This window comes from Jaculus jaculus, chromosome 1, assembly GCF_020740685.1.
Source record: "Jaculus jaculus isolate mJacJac1 chromosome 1, mJacJac1.mat.Y.cur, whole genome shotgun sequence".
Classification (NCBI taxonomy): domain Eukaryota; kingdom Metazoa; phylum Chordata; class Mammalia; order Rodentia; family Dipodidae; genus Jaculus; species Jaculus jaculus.
This window is the reverse complement of record NC_059102.1, coordinates 132487001-132503066: the sequence shown is the minus strand read 5'-3', so window position 1 is coordinate 132503066 and position 16066 is coordinate 132487001. Positions and strand designations below refer to the sequence as shown.

Sequence of the window (16066 nt, the reverse complement as noted above, 5' to 3'; positions counted from 1 at the left end):
TGATACTACTGGAAATGTATGTGATAAATATATCTCATTCATATCTTATACCATATATAGAACTAAGGTAATTAAAATTATAGTATCATTGAATTAATTATAAGGACAAAAATTTTAAACCACATAGAAGAAAATTTAGGGTAATATTTAGAATTTGGCCACAGCTAAAGATGTCTATGTTTTTGTACCAAAAAACTAACAAAAATTCATACATCTAATTATGTCTAAATTAAAACCTCAGGGCCAAAGATGTATTAAAAACAGCCTAATTGTGAATATCTCATGTTGTTGTATCAGTGTGACAATGGACAACATACTTTGTTCAAAACAAATGATACAAATAATTGTTGAATTGAGATGTATTCTTTTTTTTTCTCACAAGAGTCAGAGTGGATCAATAATATGACGAGAAGGAATCCTAACTATGTTTAGTCACGATAGATTTAAGAATTTAGAGATAAATAGTGTCACTAAGAAAGATCAATTTCATCTTCAAAAGATGACAGTATTTTGGTTGTGTTTCTCTAAACATTTTTATACTTTGTGTCATGTAATTCTTAAATTAATCTTATAAAGTGTCATTATCCTATTTTTATTTTTTAAGATTTTATTTTTATTTATTTATTTATTTATTTATGGGGGGGGGAGAATAGGCACAGGGCCTCTAGCCAGTGCAAACAAATTCCAGATGCTTGTTCCACCATGTGCATCTGGCTTACATGGGACCTGGAAAATCAAACCTAGGTCCTTAGCTTCACAGGCATGTGCCTTAACTGCTAAGCCATCTCTCCAGACTTCATTATCCTATTTTTTTTAAATGGATCAAAAGTTTATTGTTTGTGCCTAAGGATTTCTAAGAGCCAAGAGAAACATGGTCAAACATGTGCATAAAATGTTTTAAGTTGGGGAAACTTTGTAAATCATTCTACCCTTCTTTTTCAGAAAGTCTTTCCTGTGGGTATTCCTTAGCCTATGCTTCCTAAAGATAAATGAGACTCCTGGCCACAGGTCTACCTCACACCTCCCAGGTGACACTTGCTATAACTGATCAACAGCTCTGTTTGCAAGTTCCCCCTTGTTTGTTTGTTTGTTTGTTTTTACTTTTAAGGCTGTAACTGTCACATGTAAATTGTGACTTGGGGTTTAACTCCCATCCTGTTTTTTGTTTTGTTTTGTTTTGTTTTACCTAATATCATGTGGTTATTCCCAATAAAAGCTGACACTCTGAACAGTTTATGGATGCTGTCACCAACTGAGATGCTCTCTGGGATGCAGACCTGATATACAAGACTATCCTTTTTTCCCTTTTTCTATCATTTTTTACCCAATAAAATTTTGCCTCAGGGATTTCTGGTTAAGATGGTGGCATAGGAACCACGCCAAAGCAGCCTAGAGGAGAAAAAGCCAAATAATAATAATAATAACCCAGCAAAATACACTCTTCTACTAAAAAGTGAGGTGTATAAGAAATTACCAAGGGCAGCAGAGAGGTAGGAGAGATTAGGAGCCTCCAGAGCCCACATACAGGGTAGAAGCGGCTCCAGCAGTGGCGGCTCCAGGTGGCACCACCCACAAGGCCACAGCTGCCAGGCTGGGCTTGAGCCACAAGAAAAGCCAGGTGAAGGGATTTTCCACTCACACTGGAGCTACTCATAAACCCAAGCAAGAAATGTGAAGATAGGACCACAGCGAACAACAGAGGAGCACATCACAAGGTAGAGGATCACATGGACCAGCGAGAGAATTAAAGCCACCATCCAGCACAGCCTCCCCTCCCCCACCACCAGCACAAGCCCCAGCAAGCAGCAGAGACCAGCACCCAGCACCCACAACCAGAGCAGCGATCCAACGACCCAGCCAGCCTACTTGAACCCTCAGTGCACCAAAGAGGGACCCAAGAAGGAGCGCAGCATAACTGAGACCAAAATCATCCCAAAAGGTAACTGGGATTACATCAGGGAAAGGTCTCACTTGGTCACAAGTTGACTTGGAACCCTCAACAGACCAAAAATATTAACCTCCTAGTTGACAGGATTAAGGGTGTGGGGCAGTGACTTTGATAGAGGATCTGGTTATCATAACACCTACTCTTGCATAAATACCCTGTGCTGTTTTTCATTGGATGTGTACATTTTTGTTCAGTTAAATTTTAGTATCTGCCTGTATTTTGTTCCACTCAGCCTACTTCTGTCCCATTGATCTACATGTCTGCTTTTGTATCAGTACCATGCTGGTTATGTTACTATGGCTCTGTAGTATAAGTTAAAATCAGGTATGGTGATACCACCAGCCTTATTTTTGTTACTCAGTATTTTCTTAGATATTTCAGGTTTTTTGTGATTCCAAATAAAATTTTGGATTGTTTTTTCTATTTCTGTGAAGAATGCCATTCGAATTTTGATGGGGATTGCATTAAATGTGTAGATTGCTTTTGCTAAGATTGCTATTTTCACAATATTGATTCTTCCAATCCAAGAACAAGGGATGTTTTTCCATTTCCTAGTGTCTTCTGCAATTTCGCACTTGAGAGTTTTAGTTTTCATTGCAGAGATCCTTCACTTCCTGGGTTAGGTTTATTCCAAGGTACTTTATTGATTGCTTGATTGATGCAATTGTGAATGGGAGTGATTCTCTGATTTCATCCTCTATGTGTTTGTTGTTAGCATATAGGAATGCTACTGATTTCTGTGTATTTATTTTGTATCTTCCTACATGGCTGTAGGTGTTTATCAGTTTGCTGGTAGAGTCTTTAGGATCCTTTATGTATAGAATTCTGTCATCTGCAAATAATGATAACTTGATCTCTTCCTTTCCAATTTGTATCTGTTTTATATGTATCTCTTGCCTTATTGCTATGGCTAAGATTTCACATTAAAAGTGGCGACAGTGGGCACCTTGTCTTGTTCCTGATTTTACTGGAAAACTTCCAGTTTTTCCCATTTAGTAATATGTTGGCTGTAGGCTGGTCATAAATAGCCTTTATTATATTGAGATATGTTCCTTCTATTCCCAGTCTCTATAGGACTTTTATCATGAAGGGATGTGAGATTTTGTCAAATGCTTTCCCTGCAGCTAATGAGATGATCATGTGATTTTTGTCCTTCAGTCCATTTATATAATGTATTACATTTATTGATTTGCATATGTTGAACCATCTCTGCATCTCTGGCATAAAGCCTACTTGGTCATGGTGAATGATCTTTCTGATATATTCTTGTATTCTGTTTGCCAATATTTTGTTGAGAATTTTTGCATCTATGTTCATGAGGGAGATTGGTCTGTAATTTTCTTTTTTGTTCTATCTTTGCCTGGTTTTGGTATCAGGGTGATGCTGGCTTCATAGAAGGAGTTTGGTAGGATTCCTTCTTTTTCTATTATATGGAAAAGCTTAAGAAGCAATGGCATTAGTTCTTCCCTGAAGGTCTGGTAAAATTCAGCAGTGAATCCATCGGGGCCTCAACTTTTTTTAGTTGGGAGATTTTTTTTTTCTATAGCCCCAGCTGCTGCACAGTGTGGTATCACCAGTACATATCCGGCATTTATTTAATGAAATCATATCCATGGAAAAACAGTATTATGCTCACAAAATAAATTCCCCAAAGAATACAATATGATTTTAAAGATTTTATAAAAGAACACTATTTAGATATCAAAACTAAGTTGTATTTGAATTGTACCTACAGTTACTATGATAAATATGCTTCACTCATTTTTGGTCTTTTTAGTAGTCAAAATAATACAAGTCAATTGACAATTTCATCTTTACAAAATACAGAGAAGGTATTCTTCCTTTTGTTCCTGGCAAACTCATTACCAAAAGTAATACCAAACATTTACCTTGAGAAATAAAATTTTACAAAATATTCATAAAGCTTTAAAATAACAAGAATAACAAGAAGGGAAGATTTTTGCTAGTTACTAAATGATACAATGTTCATACAGAGGCACTATTTCACTTCTGTGAATAGTCTGACCTGAAGACCTATATCCAAGTCTTCATGGACTTCTGTGATACTTTCCATTACCAGATATACTTCCATACCAATGTGCAAATAAGTAAAAAAAGGTAAACAATCTTCTCTCGTGCAAATATTGACTTACTAAAACATTGTAGTACTAAACCCAAAACAGATCAAATATTTCTACACACTATGCAGAAGACAGGAACTGACTTTTACATGTGACGTAGCTGAGGGGAAGAACTGATTCCCCAAATCGCCATACTACAAACCTGAACATATTACGCTTTCTGTAAGGCTTTTCATAAATCACCATAGAAGTTAGTTAAAGTGCTTGACATGGCCGTATCTACTGCAGATTGAGGGATCATTCCACGTAGATCTGTCTGGATATAGCCTGTCAAAAGGCTCTGATTTGGGTTGTCTTTAAGTGGGACACAAAACCAACCACAGGAATGGTTATATCCGCGAACAAATTCTGTTCTCTTTTCACTCCAGTCAAGGCTTATCCCACAAGATAAAAGTCCTTCTTCATAGCCCACAGTGTAGGAGAAGTCAACAAACTCTCTTGGGGAAACTATATTCCAAAGCTGACCAGCAGTAGTATAACACATAACACAGCAATTCTCTTCAAGGTACTCCAAAAGATCCAATGTAGTCATTAAACGGTCCCAATCCAAGCGCCAGGGCCCTGGACATAAATGGTCTATTACTCTATTAAAAATGTCATCTATAACACCTTGGGCTTTGTAGAGATAACCATTAAATTCTTCTGAAGGTATTCTCCAAACTGTCACATCTTTCATTTTCTTTGCAACTTGCCATTTATCATCTTCTATGCTATGGTACTGGATGAGAGTGTTTTGAAGTTTGGTAGAAAAAGAGGCAACATCAAGCAGGCCTTCCATTTTATTTTTCTTCCTGCAGCAGGCGGGCATCCGGCGCTCTAGTTGGGAGATTTTTAATAACTGCTTGGATCTCCATGCTTGTTATAGGTTTATTTAAATGATTAATCACATCTTGATTTAATTAGGCAGGCCATATAAATCAAGGAAATCATCGACTTCTTTCAGATTTTCATACTTAGTGGAGTATATGTTTTATAGTATATCCCTATGATTTCTTTGAATTTTTCTGGTATCTGTTGTGATGTTTGCCTTTTTCATCTCTAATTTTATTAATTTATGTCTCTTCTCTCTTTCTTTTGGTCAGATTTGATTAGGGTTTATTAATCTTGCTTATCCTTTCATAGAACCAACTCTTTGTTTCATTGATTCTTTGGATTGTTTTGTTGGTTTCTATTGTATTAATTTCTGCCCTAATCTTTATTATTTCTTCCCATCTGCTGATTTTTGGTTTGCCTTGTTCTTCTTTTTCCAAGGCTTTAAGGTGAAGCACTAGGTCGTTTACTTGTGACCTTTCTAATTTCTTAAATGAATACTTTTTAAAAATACTAGAGATTAATTGAAAAGAAGAAGGAATTCTGTGGGAGGGGGGACTTAGGATGGGGAAGAAGGAGGGTGATGGGAGGGAATTATGATGTTATATTGTGTGTATTTATAGAAATTGCCAATAAAAACTTTTTTTTTTTTTAAGAAACCTACAAGGAGAGCTCCAGCCCCTGGGCTCTGCCATTATAAGCCATGGAAAGGCAAATGAAGACCAGATGGTGTCCAGATGAATGCCATGTGTCCCGTAAGTGTGAGGTGCACTCCACTGACAGCCTTCCCTGGAAACGAGCACACCAATTCCTTTTCATGGACAGCGAGGCTTAGGTGCAAAAGGAAGGGTGCTTGTATCCTAGAAAGATGCAGGGCTAGGGTCCAAATCCATGTCCGAACTTTAGGTCCTGTCTTCCTCCCCTCTGGACACATTGAGGTCTAGGCTGATGCAGTGTGGCCATGCCACACTGTCCATGGCCTCAGCTGCTGGCATCTCTCCTCAGATGTACAAGCACATGCTGTGAGTGATTTGGTGGCAGGCCTACTGGAAAGTTGGCTTTGAGCCTCCATTGTCTCAGCATCCTATAATCTGGTCCTGGGTAGGGGGATGGGGTGGAGGCCACTTTTCATGGGAACTCAGGCGAGGAGGGAGGGTTGAGCCCTTAGACTGGGACTCAGGCCAGGAGAACAAGAAGAGAGCTGGGACCCAGCCAAAGCTCTGGGCCCTCAGGAGTATCCAGCTGCACAGCCAGGCCAGATGTGGGTTGGGGCCATTGGATGGGGGTGGAGGAAGCGCAGAGTTGCTGGCAATATGTGGTCTGTAGGGAAGAGAGACAATGCATGCGGTGCCATGATGACTCCAAGGCATAGCTGGTCACCCAGGAAATGAGTTGGTCCATCATGAAGGAACAGAGGCATCTTAGTGGAGGGGACTCCAGTGTCTCATGCTCCAGAAATAAGCAGGAACGAGCCAGGGGAAGAAGGGGACAGTCTTGGTGGTGGAACAGAGAGCAGGTAAGAAGAACATAGAGATGAGCAAAGATCTGGCCCACTTGGGGAAGTTTTAAGTACTTCAGTCTGTCTCAGATTTCCAATGTGAAACACAGTGTCACAGCAAACGAGGCTGGGGATATGGCGTGGGTCCAGGGCATAGACAGCTCTGTTGCTAAGCAGTGCATGCAATGTGCTCACTCTAATGAAACAAAGCTACTCAGGGTCAGAGTCAGACACGACTGGACATCGTGTTTTCATTTGCTAAAGCTGGCTACTCCAGCCCTGGGGGCAGTGCTAAGTGGGAGCCGCCAGAGGTTGTTAGGTAGAGATTGGTGTAATCAGATGTGTACATGGTCAGGGGAGGCAGCAGCATGGATCCAAAGAAAGTGGCTCCAAGGGTTAGAGCTACAGAGATGACGAGAGTGACAGAGATGGGGATGTCTCAAAACAGGTCAAGTTGGGGCTGGAGAGATGGTTTAGCCTGCCAACAAAGCCCGCCAGCCCAGGTTCAATTCCCCAGCACCCACAAAAAGCCAGATGCAAAAGTGACACATGCATCTGAAGCAAGAAACTCTGACACACACACACACACACACACTGCAAATAAATAATATTTTTTAGCCCCCCCCCCCGGTGAGATATGGTCTCACTCTAGCTCAGGCTGACCTAGAATTCACTATGTAATCGCAGGGTGGTCTTGAACTCACCGCAATCCGCCTACCTCTTCCTCACCAAGTGCTGGGGTTAAAGGGGTGTGCCATCTCGCCTGGCTCAATAAATAATATTTTTAAAAACATCAAGTAGGGACTAGTGAAATGGCTTAGCAGTTAAGGCATTTGCCTACAAAGCCTAAGGACCCTGGTTTGACTCCCCAGGACCCATGTAAGCCAGATGCACAAGGGGGCGCATGCGTCTGGAGTTTGCTTGCAGTGGCTAAAGGCCCTGGTGAACCGATTCTCTTTCTCTCAATCCACTTGCCCCTCTCTCTCTCTCTCTCTCTCTCTCTCAAATAAATAAGTAAATAAATAAAATATTTTAAAAAATCAAGTCAACAGGCTTTGGTGATTCATTGAATGTGGAAATTGAGAAACTGGGGCATTCAAGGGTGCCGTCCTCATTTCTGACAGATGGTGGTGACTTTTCTGGAGCTCAGGTGAAGGAGAGAGGCAGGCTTGGGAGGAGGGGGAAGCAGAGCCAGTATTTGGTTTGATGCATCTGCAGGGCTGGGTGCCAGCCCAGGAGCAGCACAGGAGACAGCTGGAGACGTGGGACATGGGACTGGAAAATAGGCTCCAGGCCAGTGCTGGAGGGTGACATTTAGAGATCAACTTTGCAAGGGAAACTGAAACCATGAGAATGGATGAGCACAGGAAGGGACAGGAACTGGAACCCTGAGAGACAGGCCTGGTCTTGAGAAAGCAGGGGCAGTGGGGGAGCTAGCCTGTTAGAAGCAGACTAAAGCCAGATATGCAGAACTGCTGGGAACCACTTTGTGACACTGTCTTGCCCTAAAAATGAAAACAGAACAGTCAAAAGGAGAACAACTACCAACAATCAGGAAAACAATGACAGGGCTAGAGAGATGGCTTAGCGGTTAAGGCACATGCCTGCTAAGCCTAAGGACCCAGGTTCAATTCTCCAGGTCCCACGTAATCCAGATGCACATGGTGGTGCATGCATCTGGAGTTTGTTTGCAGTGGCTAGAGGTCCTGGTGCAACCATTCCCTCCCCACCTCTCTGTCCCAAATAAATAAAAATAAATCTTGAAACAAAAAGAATACAGTGACAGGGCTGGAAAGATTGCTTAATGGTTAGGGTACTTGCCTGTGAAACCTTCCCCAGTACCCTTGTAAGCCAGATACACAAGGTGGCACATATATCTGGAGTTTGTTTGCAGTGGCTAGAGGCCATGGTGCACCCATTCTTTCTATCTACCTCTTTCTCTCTCTCAAATTAAAAAAAAAATAATAATTAAAAATAAAGAACACAGTGGCAAATGTGTTGTGTGACTATAATTTCAGCGCTGGGAAAGTGGAGTCAGGCAGATCCCTGGAGCCTGCTGGCCTGTCAGTCCAGCCTAATTATTAAGCTCCAGGCCACTGAGAGGCCCTGCCTTTTTAAAAGGTGAACTGCATACCTGGAGGGGTGAGGAGTAAATGGAGGTTAGAGATTGCTCTTTCACATAACTTGGCCATGAACTACTTCAACACTCTTCCTCTGGGGCCCATGAAACTGGCAGGAGTGCAGGAGGAAGCAAGAGAAGGCATCAGCAGAAAAAAAAGCTTGAAGAACCCTTTGAGACAAGATACTAACAGAGAAGGACCAGTCACAAGTGGCAACAACCTCAAGTGTCCTGACAACTGGGGATGCCAGTGCCCTGAAAAATCTCTAAGAAGGACCAGGAGTAGTTGGAAATCTGCACTCAGTGACACTGGCCTCTGGGTCTTCTCATCACCCCGTGTCCCAGGTGACTATACCCACACACCCTAGGGATGCCAGTTTCTTTTTAAAGCTAGGAGGAATAAAACCAAAGGGCACCAAACTTGCACAGGCCAGGCAGAGCAGAGAACACCCAGCAGAGAATGAGATGGACTTCCCAAACGATGGCACTCCTAGCCCTTTCCTCTGGCCTCACAGAATTCTCACCACTATGCCACTCCAAGAGTCAAGAGCCAACGACAAGAGAGACTGACGGAGTCCCAGAGGATGGAGAGCACCACTGGTGAAGACGATGATGACTATGCTGATGGCCCTGCCCACCCCTCTCACCTGAGCTTAACCATGAGCATCGAGTTCCTAACCTTGACAACCTTTACCTTGAAATGTAAACATCCAGCCACACTGTGAGGAAGTTCAAACAGCTGTAGGGGAAAAAAGCTCAAGTGCACTTACGATCCCAGACCCTCAGCATTGGTGCCCACCTTGTCAGTGAGTGCCTGGCATGATTCCGTGAGTATAGCTGCTACCTTCTCATCACTGGGACAAAACACCCAACCAGAAACCACTGATGGGAGAAAGAAATTTATTTCAGCTTGTAGTCATGAGGGGAAGCTTCGTTGTGGTGGAGAAGGCAAGGCAAGAGCAAGAAGCTGGCTCCCATCATCACTCACCGGCAGAGAGGAAGCAGCAAGAGTGAGTTCATTACAACTGGCAATGGGAGCCAGCCATGGTGGCAGAGGTAAATGGATTTCTGTGGGTTCAAGAGCAGCCTGAAATTACATAGTGAATCCCAGATTGGCCTGGCCTACAGTGAGACCCTACCTTAAAAAAAAAAAAAATTGGACTGAATTCCTGAATAAGAACACCCAAGGTTATCCTATGACCTCCACACACATCTGCACACATGTGTACATGCACCCATACATATGTGCACACCCCCACACATTCATGCACACATACATGCACAGTTATATGCATTAAAAGAAAAAACTATCAAAGGACCAGAAGGAAGCTCCTAGCGTGTGTGGCTTGGGAGTGGTACAGAACAATATTTAGAGAGGTGGCGGGAGGTAGAGGCTGCCCACAGAGGACCTCATGGGCTCGCCAGGGAGCTGCCCAGTTGTAGGGCTACTCTCCAGTGTGTGCTCAGAGCTCTGGAGGGGCACCATGGCCCATGACTGCATAGGATGGGAAGTGCCGAGAGGAGTCCTGTCGTGTGAGTTTCTGACTTCTCAGAGCTTTCAAGTTGTTAATTGCACAGTGACTCTCCAAGAAGGGGACAAGTATACAGCAGTTCCAAAATTTCTTTGACTGCAAACTTCACAGGATCTATTTTGTAGACCCTTCTGCTTAAAGGAGGCCCTGTAGGTGTGAGAGGGAGAGGTATGATGTCTCTAATGCAAAGGAAGCCCCTGCTGGGGCTGGCGGGTGTGGGGTGGGATGGAGGCAGGACTGAAAGATACAACCAGAAGGAAGCAAGTGAGGTATCTGAGTGACAGGGCCAGGACCAGCACAGCATCACCAGAAGAGAAGGGCAGGTTCCTAGCTCAGTATCTATGAGGAGGTGCGGTGGTGAGCTGACTTGGAGGGAACAAGATTGGGAGGCATTTCTCAACACAGGAAGCACCTTCTGTGGACAGCAACCCTAGGACATCACCCAAGGTAGGACCCCTCAATGACAGAGGTCTTATTCCTGATCCTGAGGCAGACCAGACATGAGGGAGCCCAAGAAGAGCTTCCCTTGTCTGAGAAGCCTGACAACCTATGACTAGCTAAGGATGAGAATGGGGACTCAGCAAGGTGCAGGGTGGTGGGGTGTAGGCAGGAGACAGAGTCGTGGTGGCAGAAACTGAGAAGGGTCAGCTCAGAGGGTTCTGTGTCTGAGTCAGCCAGCTTCTTTCTATGGCAAATGACATAAGCCCAGATGAGTTTGAACCAAAAGCATCCCACAAAATGGCTAGGTATGTGTGGTAGTTTGAATGGATATTCCCCAATAGATTCAGGAATTTACTAAAGCTGGTAATTTAGATCTCCAGCCGCCTGGCTAGAGGTGTCACTGGGCAGATCCTGGGGTCCAGCCCTACAAGTGTGGGGGTGGATCTAGAATCTCCAGCCTAAGCTATGCAAAATGCTTGAGCTCAGCCTGAGGTCCTGACGTGTGCTTGCTTGTGCCGGTGGTGGTTGCTTTTCTATCTCTGCAGGGACATGGTAAAGGGGGCCCGCCTCTTTCACCATTACGGAACTTCCCTGCATCTGTAAGCTTCAGATAAATCCCCTTCCTTCCATAAACTGTGTCTGGTCTGGAGGTTCATCCCAGCAGCGTGGGGCTGATTGCAACAGTGCTGCTTTTGGTATAACAGATTTATAACCATAAGCGATGTCACCAGGGTCACTGGCTGTGCCTGCTGTACCTGATCGCCTTCATCCTGCAGCTCCCTGAAGTGACCCTCGGCAATTCCCATCCCAAGTCCAGCAGAGAGGATGGGTCTCTTTTCCCATTTGCAAGCCAAAGTCATGGAATTAAGGCTTGTCAGACTAGATGAGTCTGACTTAGGTCATGATCTAGCCATGAACCTATCATCACAGCCAGAGTCACAGGAAACCCCAAGTAGTTTAGCCTTGATCATGTGCTCTACCCCTAACATGGGAGATGTAGATTGCTACGTGTGAAACAAACAGGCTAGAGACAAAGTCCTCCTAGAGCAAGATTGGAATGATTGTCCCAAGCAGGAAGGTTGGATAATGAGCTCTCAAAGTACCAAGTGTCTAGAACTATCATCGTCCTGATTCTGGGAACCCCTGATTCTAGATATTTCACGTTTGTGAGATGTATGTATGTATGTATGTATGTATGGGGCCCCCTCTGTGGTTTGAATTAGATGTGTGTCCCCCATAAACTTATGTGTTCGGAATGCTTGATCCCCAGCTGATGCCCATCTGGGAGGTGGAGTCTTGCTGGAGAAGGTGTGCTGCTGGGGGTGAACCTTGATGGTTCATTAACACGTGGCTTGACAGCATTAGTTCGCCTCGCTCTCCTGTTGCTTCCTCTACCTGCTGTGGCAGGGGTGATGTCCAGCCTCTGCTCATGACATGTTTCTCCATCATCATGAGTCTCCCCCTGAGACTTTCAGCCAAAATACACCCTTTACTCCCATGAGCTGATTTTGGTCTAGTGTTTTGAACCAGCAACACCATGTTTCCAGCTCCCAAGGACAGAAAGTTTTCTGTTCTTTGTTCCTGTATTTACTCTTACAATGAACCTAGTACAAAATCAGATTTTTGTCTTGTTTGTTGTAACCCCAGAACCCATCACAGAGCCTGGCCTAAATTAGAAGCTCAGAGAACATCTGAAAAGAAAAATGAATTCACTGACAGGTGGAGCTCCCAGCTTGGCCACTTACCCTCTGCGCCTGTTACCCATCTACCAGCAGAGGATGCTGCTCTGAGCGCCAAGCACAATGCATGCGCAGGGACTCTGAACATGCCCTCTGTGGACGTCATCAGTCCTGGCAGAAGCAGCGTCTCACGCCGAGCGAGATCCATCCAGCTTTGCGGGGAAATCCTGGCACCAGCATTGGAGTAGTTAACTGCTTTCTTGAACGTCACTTCACCCCTGACCCACTACTCACCAGGTCCAGAATCTAATTTTACCAAGGATGTTGCACTAATCCATGTAGCGGAAGCTATTATTCAGGGAGGGAAGTGAGGACTTAGCAGTGGTCCCTGGAAGATAAAGGTTTGGCACATGTTCAACTCCTGACTGGAAAATTACTGGGAGGTGCGTCTGAGTCCTAGTAAAGACCGGCCTCGCTGCAGCCAGAGTTGAGCAGTGACAGAAGGGCAGAGCGTCCTCAGAGGTAGTTAAGCCCACCATCACGGGAAGCATTCACGCCGACATAGGGCACTCACCTGAGGGGAAGGTGCTAGACAGGGTTAGAATGAGTACGTCCTTCCGTCTCTGGATACTCAGGTTCTGACCCAGTCCATGGAACTACTGCTGGGTCTGGCTCCTGACAACAGGCCATTCACATACTGGTTCTTTTTCTTTCTTTCTTTCCTTCTTTCTTTATTTTTTTTTTTTAATTTATGAGACACAGAGAGAGAGAGAGAGAGAGGGAGGGAGAATCGCCATGCCAGGGCCTTAGCCAACTCAAATGAATTCCAGGTGTGTGCTCTACCTTGTGCACATGTATCACCTTGTGCATCTGGTTCATGTGGGTTCTGGGGAGTCGAACCTGGGTCCTCAGACTTCACAGGCAAGTGCCTTAACTACTAAGCCATCTCTCCAGCTCTAGCTCTTCTAACTCTCCAGTGATCTAAGAAGCTCCACCATGCAAAGATGGAGACAATAAAGGCCCACGTCTCTTGTCCCCTCATCTCTGTCACTCCACTAACAGCAACAGTAGTGAGAGCTCCGATCCAATTGGTGGCCTTGTTACATTATTTACATTTTAGGAATCTATTTACTCTTTGTGACTGTTCCATGGAGAGTATATTAGTTATAGTCTCATTGTTGTGAGCAAATTCCTGACCAGAAACGACGTAAGGAAGGAAAGGGCTTATTTTGGCTTATGGTTGGAGGTTACAGTTCATGCTGGCAAGGCAGGCCTGGAGGCAGGAGCGGGAAGCAGGGATGGTCCCAGTTCAGCCTGAGGCGGGAAGCAGAGCAGGGAGGTGACTGCTGTGCCCAGCTGCTCTCTCCTTTATACAGCCCGGGACCCCAGCCCACGGGGCGGCGCCGCCCACTGTTAGGCTGGGTCTCTCCAGCCTCAACTAAGATAATCTAGAAAATCCCTCACAGATGCGACCAGAGATTTGTTTCCATGGTGATTCTAAATCCTGTCAAGTTGACCACCAGAGATGCATCATCAAGAGAGACGTAAGGGGCTGGAGAGATGGCTTAGCGGTTAAGCGCTTGCCTATGAAGCCTAAGGACTCCGGTTCGAGGCTCGGTTCCCCAGGTCCCACGTTAGCCAGATGCACAAGGGGGCGCACGCGTCTGGAGTTCGTTTGCAGAGGCTGGAAGCCCCAGCGCGCCCATTCTCTCTCTCTCCCTCTATCTGTCTTTCTCTCCGTGTCTGTCACTCTCAAATAAAAAATTTAAAAAAAAAAAAAAAGAGAGAGAGACGTAAGGCTGGTCTGTGAGTCTCCTCCAAGCCAAGCTCTGCTGTGGCTGTGCAGCCCGCGCTGGTTTCTGGCTCACCATCCTCCTACCTCAGCCTCCCAAGTCCTAGCTTTTAACCCGAGCAGCAGGTACAAACCCAGAGCCTGAACCGGGGTGAGGGCGCACTGCATATCCTCGCTGAAGACACAGAGAATGACTAGCTTATTCTGAGGTCCCACCTTAGAGGCCAGGATTCCTAAGGCCAGGGGAGAGAAACAGTGTTAGCAACAAGAACCTAGGTTCCATGCCTTGGTTGTTTCAGGGGACAAGCCACCCAACGAAGACAGAAGGCGGGTCCCCCACCTGTGTGTTGGGCACTGAGCACCTTGGGTCATTCAGCACTGATAGTGACCTCGATCACTCCTGGGGCATTAGTGAGCGCAGGAGACCCGAGGCTTACTCCGCAGCCTGGGGGTGGCTGCAGTTTCTCACCAGTCTGGCTGTTACCCTTCCCCCTGCCGCTACTGTCCTCCCCCACGTCGGAGCTTGCTCTGGTCTCGACCCTGGCCTGGCGTATAAGAGCGCTCTAGCACCACCTTCTGGCAGGTTGCTAAAAGAGAGTTCAGAAAAGGCCAAAAAGCCGATGCAACAGGACACCTTATTTTTTGTCCTGGCCACTGCATGTTAAGTGCAGTGTAATGAAATACTGAGTCTAGGTAAAGAAGTTGATTTGGGGTTGGAGAAATGGCTTAGCAGTCAAGGCGCTTGCTTCGGAGCCTGAGGACCCAGGTGTGACTCCCCAGTATCCATGTAAGCCAGATGCACAAGGTGGCACATGCATCTGGAGTTCATTTGCAGTGGCTGGAGGCCCTGGTGCACCCATTCCCTCTCACTCTTTCCCTTTCTCAAACATATATGTATATCAGAGAGAGGGAAAGAATGTGCGCGCCAGGACCTTTAGCCACTGCAAACGAACTCCAGATGCATGTGTCACCTTGTGCATCAGGCTTATGTGGGTCCTGGAGAATTGAACTGGGATCCTTTGGCTTTGCAGGCAAATGCCTTAACAGCTAAGCATCTCTCCAGCCCCAGATTATATATATCCTCCTTACATACCTGAAACTTGCCTCTCAGCCTTGAGATATATATATTTACCTCAAACTCACAAACCTTCTGCCTCTGCCTCTTGTATACTAGGATTACGGACATGAGGTACCATTCCCAGTTTAAGAGAATGCAAGATTTTCTGCATGTGTGTGGGAGGGGTTGCATGTGTGCGTGTGCACATGTGTATAGAGGCCAGAACCTGATGTCAAGCATCTTCCTCAATTACTCAACACTTTTGTTTTCTCTTTGGTTTTTCGAGGTAGGGTCTCACTGTAGCTCAGACTGACCCAGAATTCAGGATGGCCTCGAATTTATGGCAATCCTGTTACCTCTGCCTCCAGAGTGATAGGATTTCAACACCTTTTTTTGGAGACAGGTTCTTTTGCTGAATCCGGAGCTCACTGATTTGGCTAGCTAGCCCCATGGATCTTTCTCCCCCATGCTGGGATGTCCAGCATTTTATGTGGGCACCAGGGATCTGAACTCAGGTCCTCATGTTTGTGTGACAAGCACTTCATCATTGCCTGAGAAGCTTTGCCCTCTGATCCATCTCCCCAGCAGCTCTCCCCTCCCAATCCCCTCCCTCTTTTTAGGTAGGGTCTCACTCTAGCCCAGGCTGACCTGGAATTCATTATGTAGTCTCAAGCTGGCCTTGAACTCACAGTGATCCTCCTACCTCAGCCTCCCGAGTCCATCCCCCCCCTTTTTTTTTAAAATTTTTTATTTATTTATTTGAGAGTGACAGACACAGAGAAAAGACAGATAGAGGGAGAGAGAGAGAATGGGCGCGCCAGGGCTTCCAGCCTCTGCAAACGAACTCCAGACGCGTGTGCCCCCTTGTGCATCTGGCTAACGTGGGACCTGGGGAACCGAGCCTTGAACTGGGGTCCTTAGGCTTCACAGGCAAGTGCTTAACCACTAAGCCATCTCTCCAGCCCTCCATCCCCTTTTTTGAGCTAGGATTTTGTGCAGCACAGGATTGTCTCAAACTCTCTGTGAAGCCAAAGACAACCTTGAACTGC

The 16066-nt window shown here is 45.3% G+C and overlaps 1 protein-coding gene across 1 annotated transcript; it reads right to left on the bottom strand.

Moving 5' to 3' along the window:
* Positions 1–4261: 4261 nt before the first annotated feature.
* On the bottom strand, positions 4262–4867 carry LOC101606200 (stAR-related lipid transfer protein 4). The gene has a single exon (XM_012949732.2). It carries the CDS (start codon positions 4865–4867, stop codon positions 4262–4264), a length of 606 nt encoding a protein of 201 aa, XP_012805186.2.
* Between the last annotated feature and the right edge of the window lie 11199 nt (positions 4868–16066).

What these genes read in the sequence shown, in the direction of transcription:
- LOC101606200 (XM_012949732.2), bottom strand. Translation starts at nt 4,867, where the DNA reads ATGGAAGGCCTGCTTGATGTTGCCTCTTTTTCTACCAAACTTCAAAAC.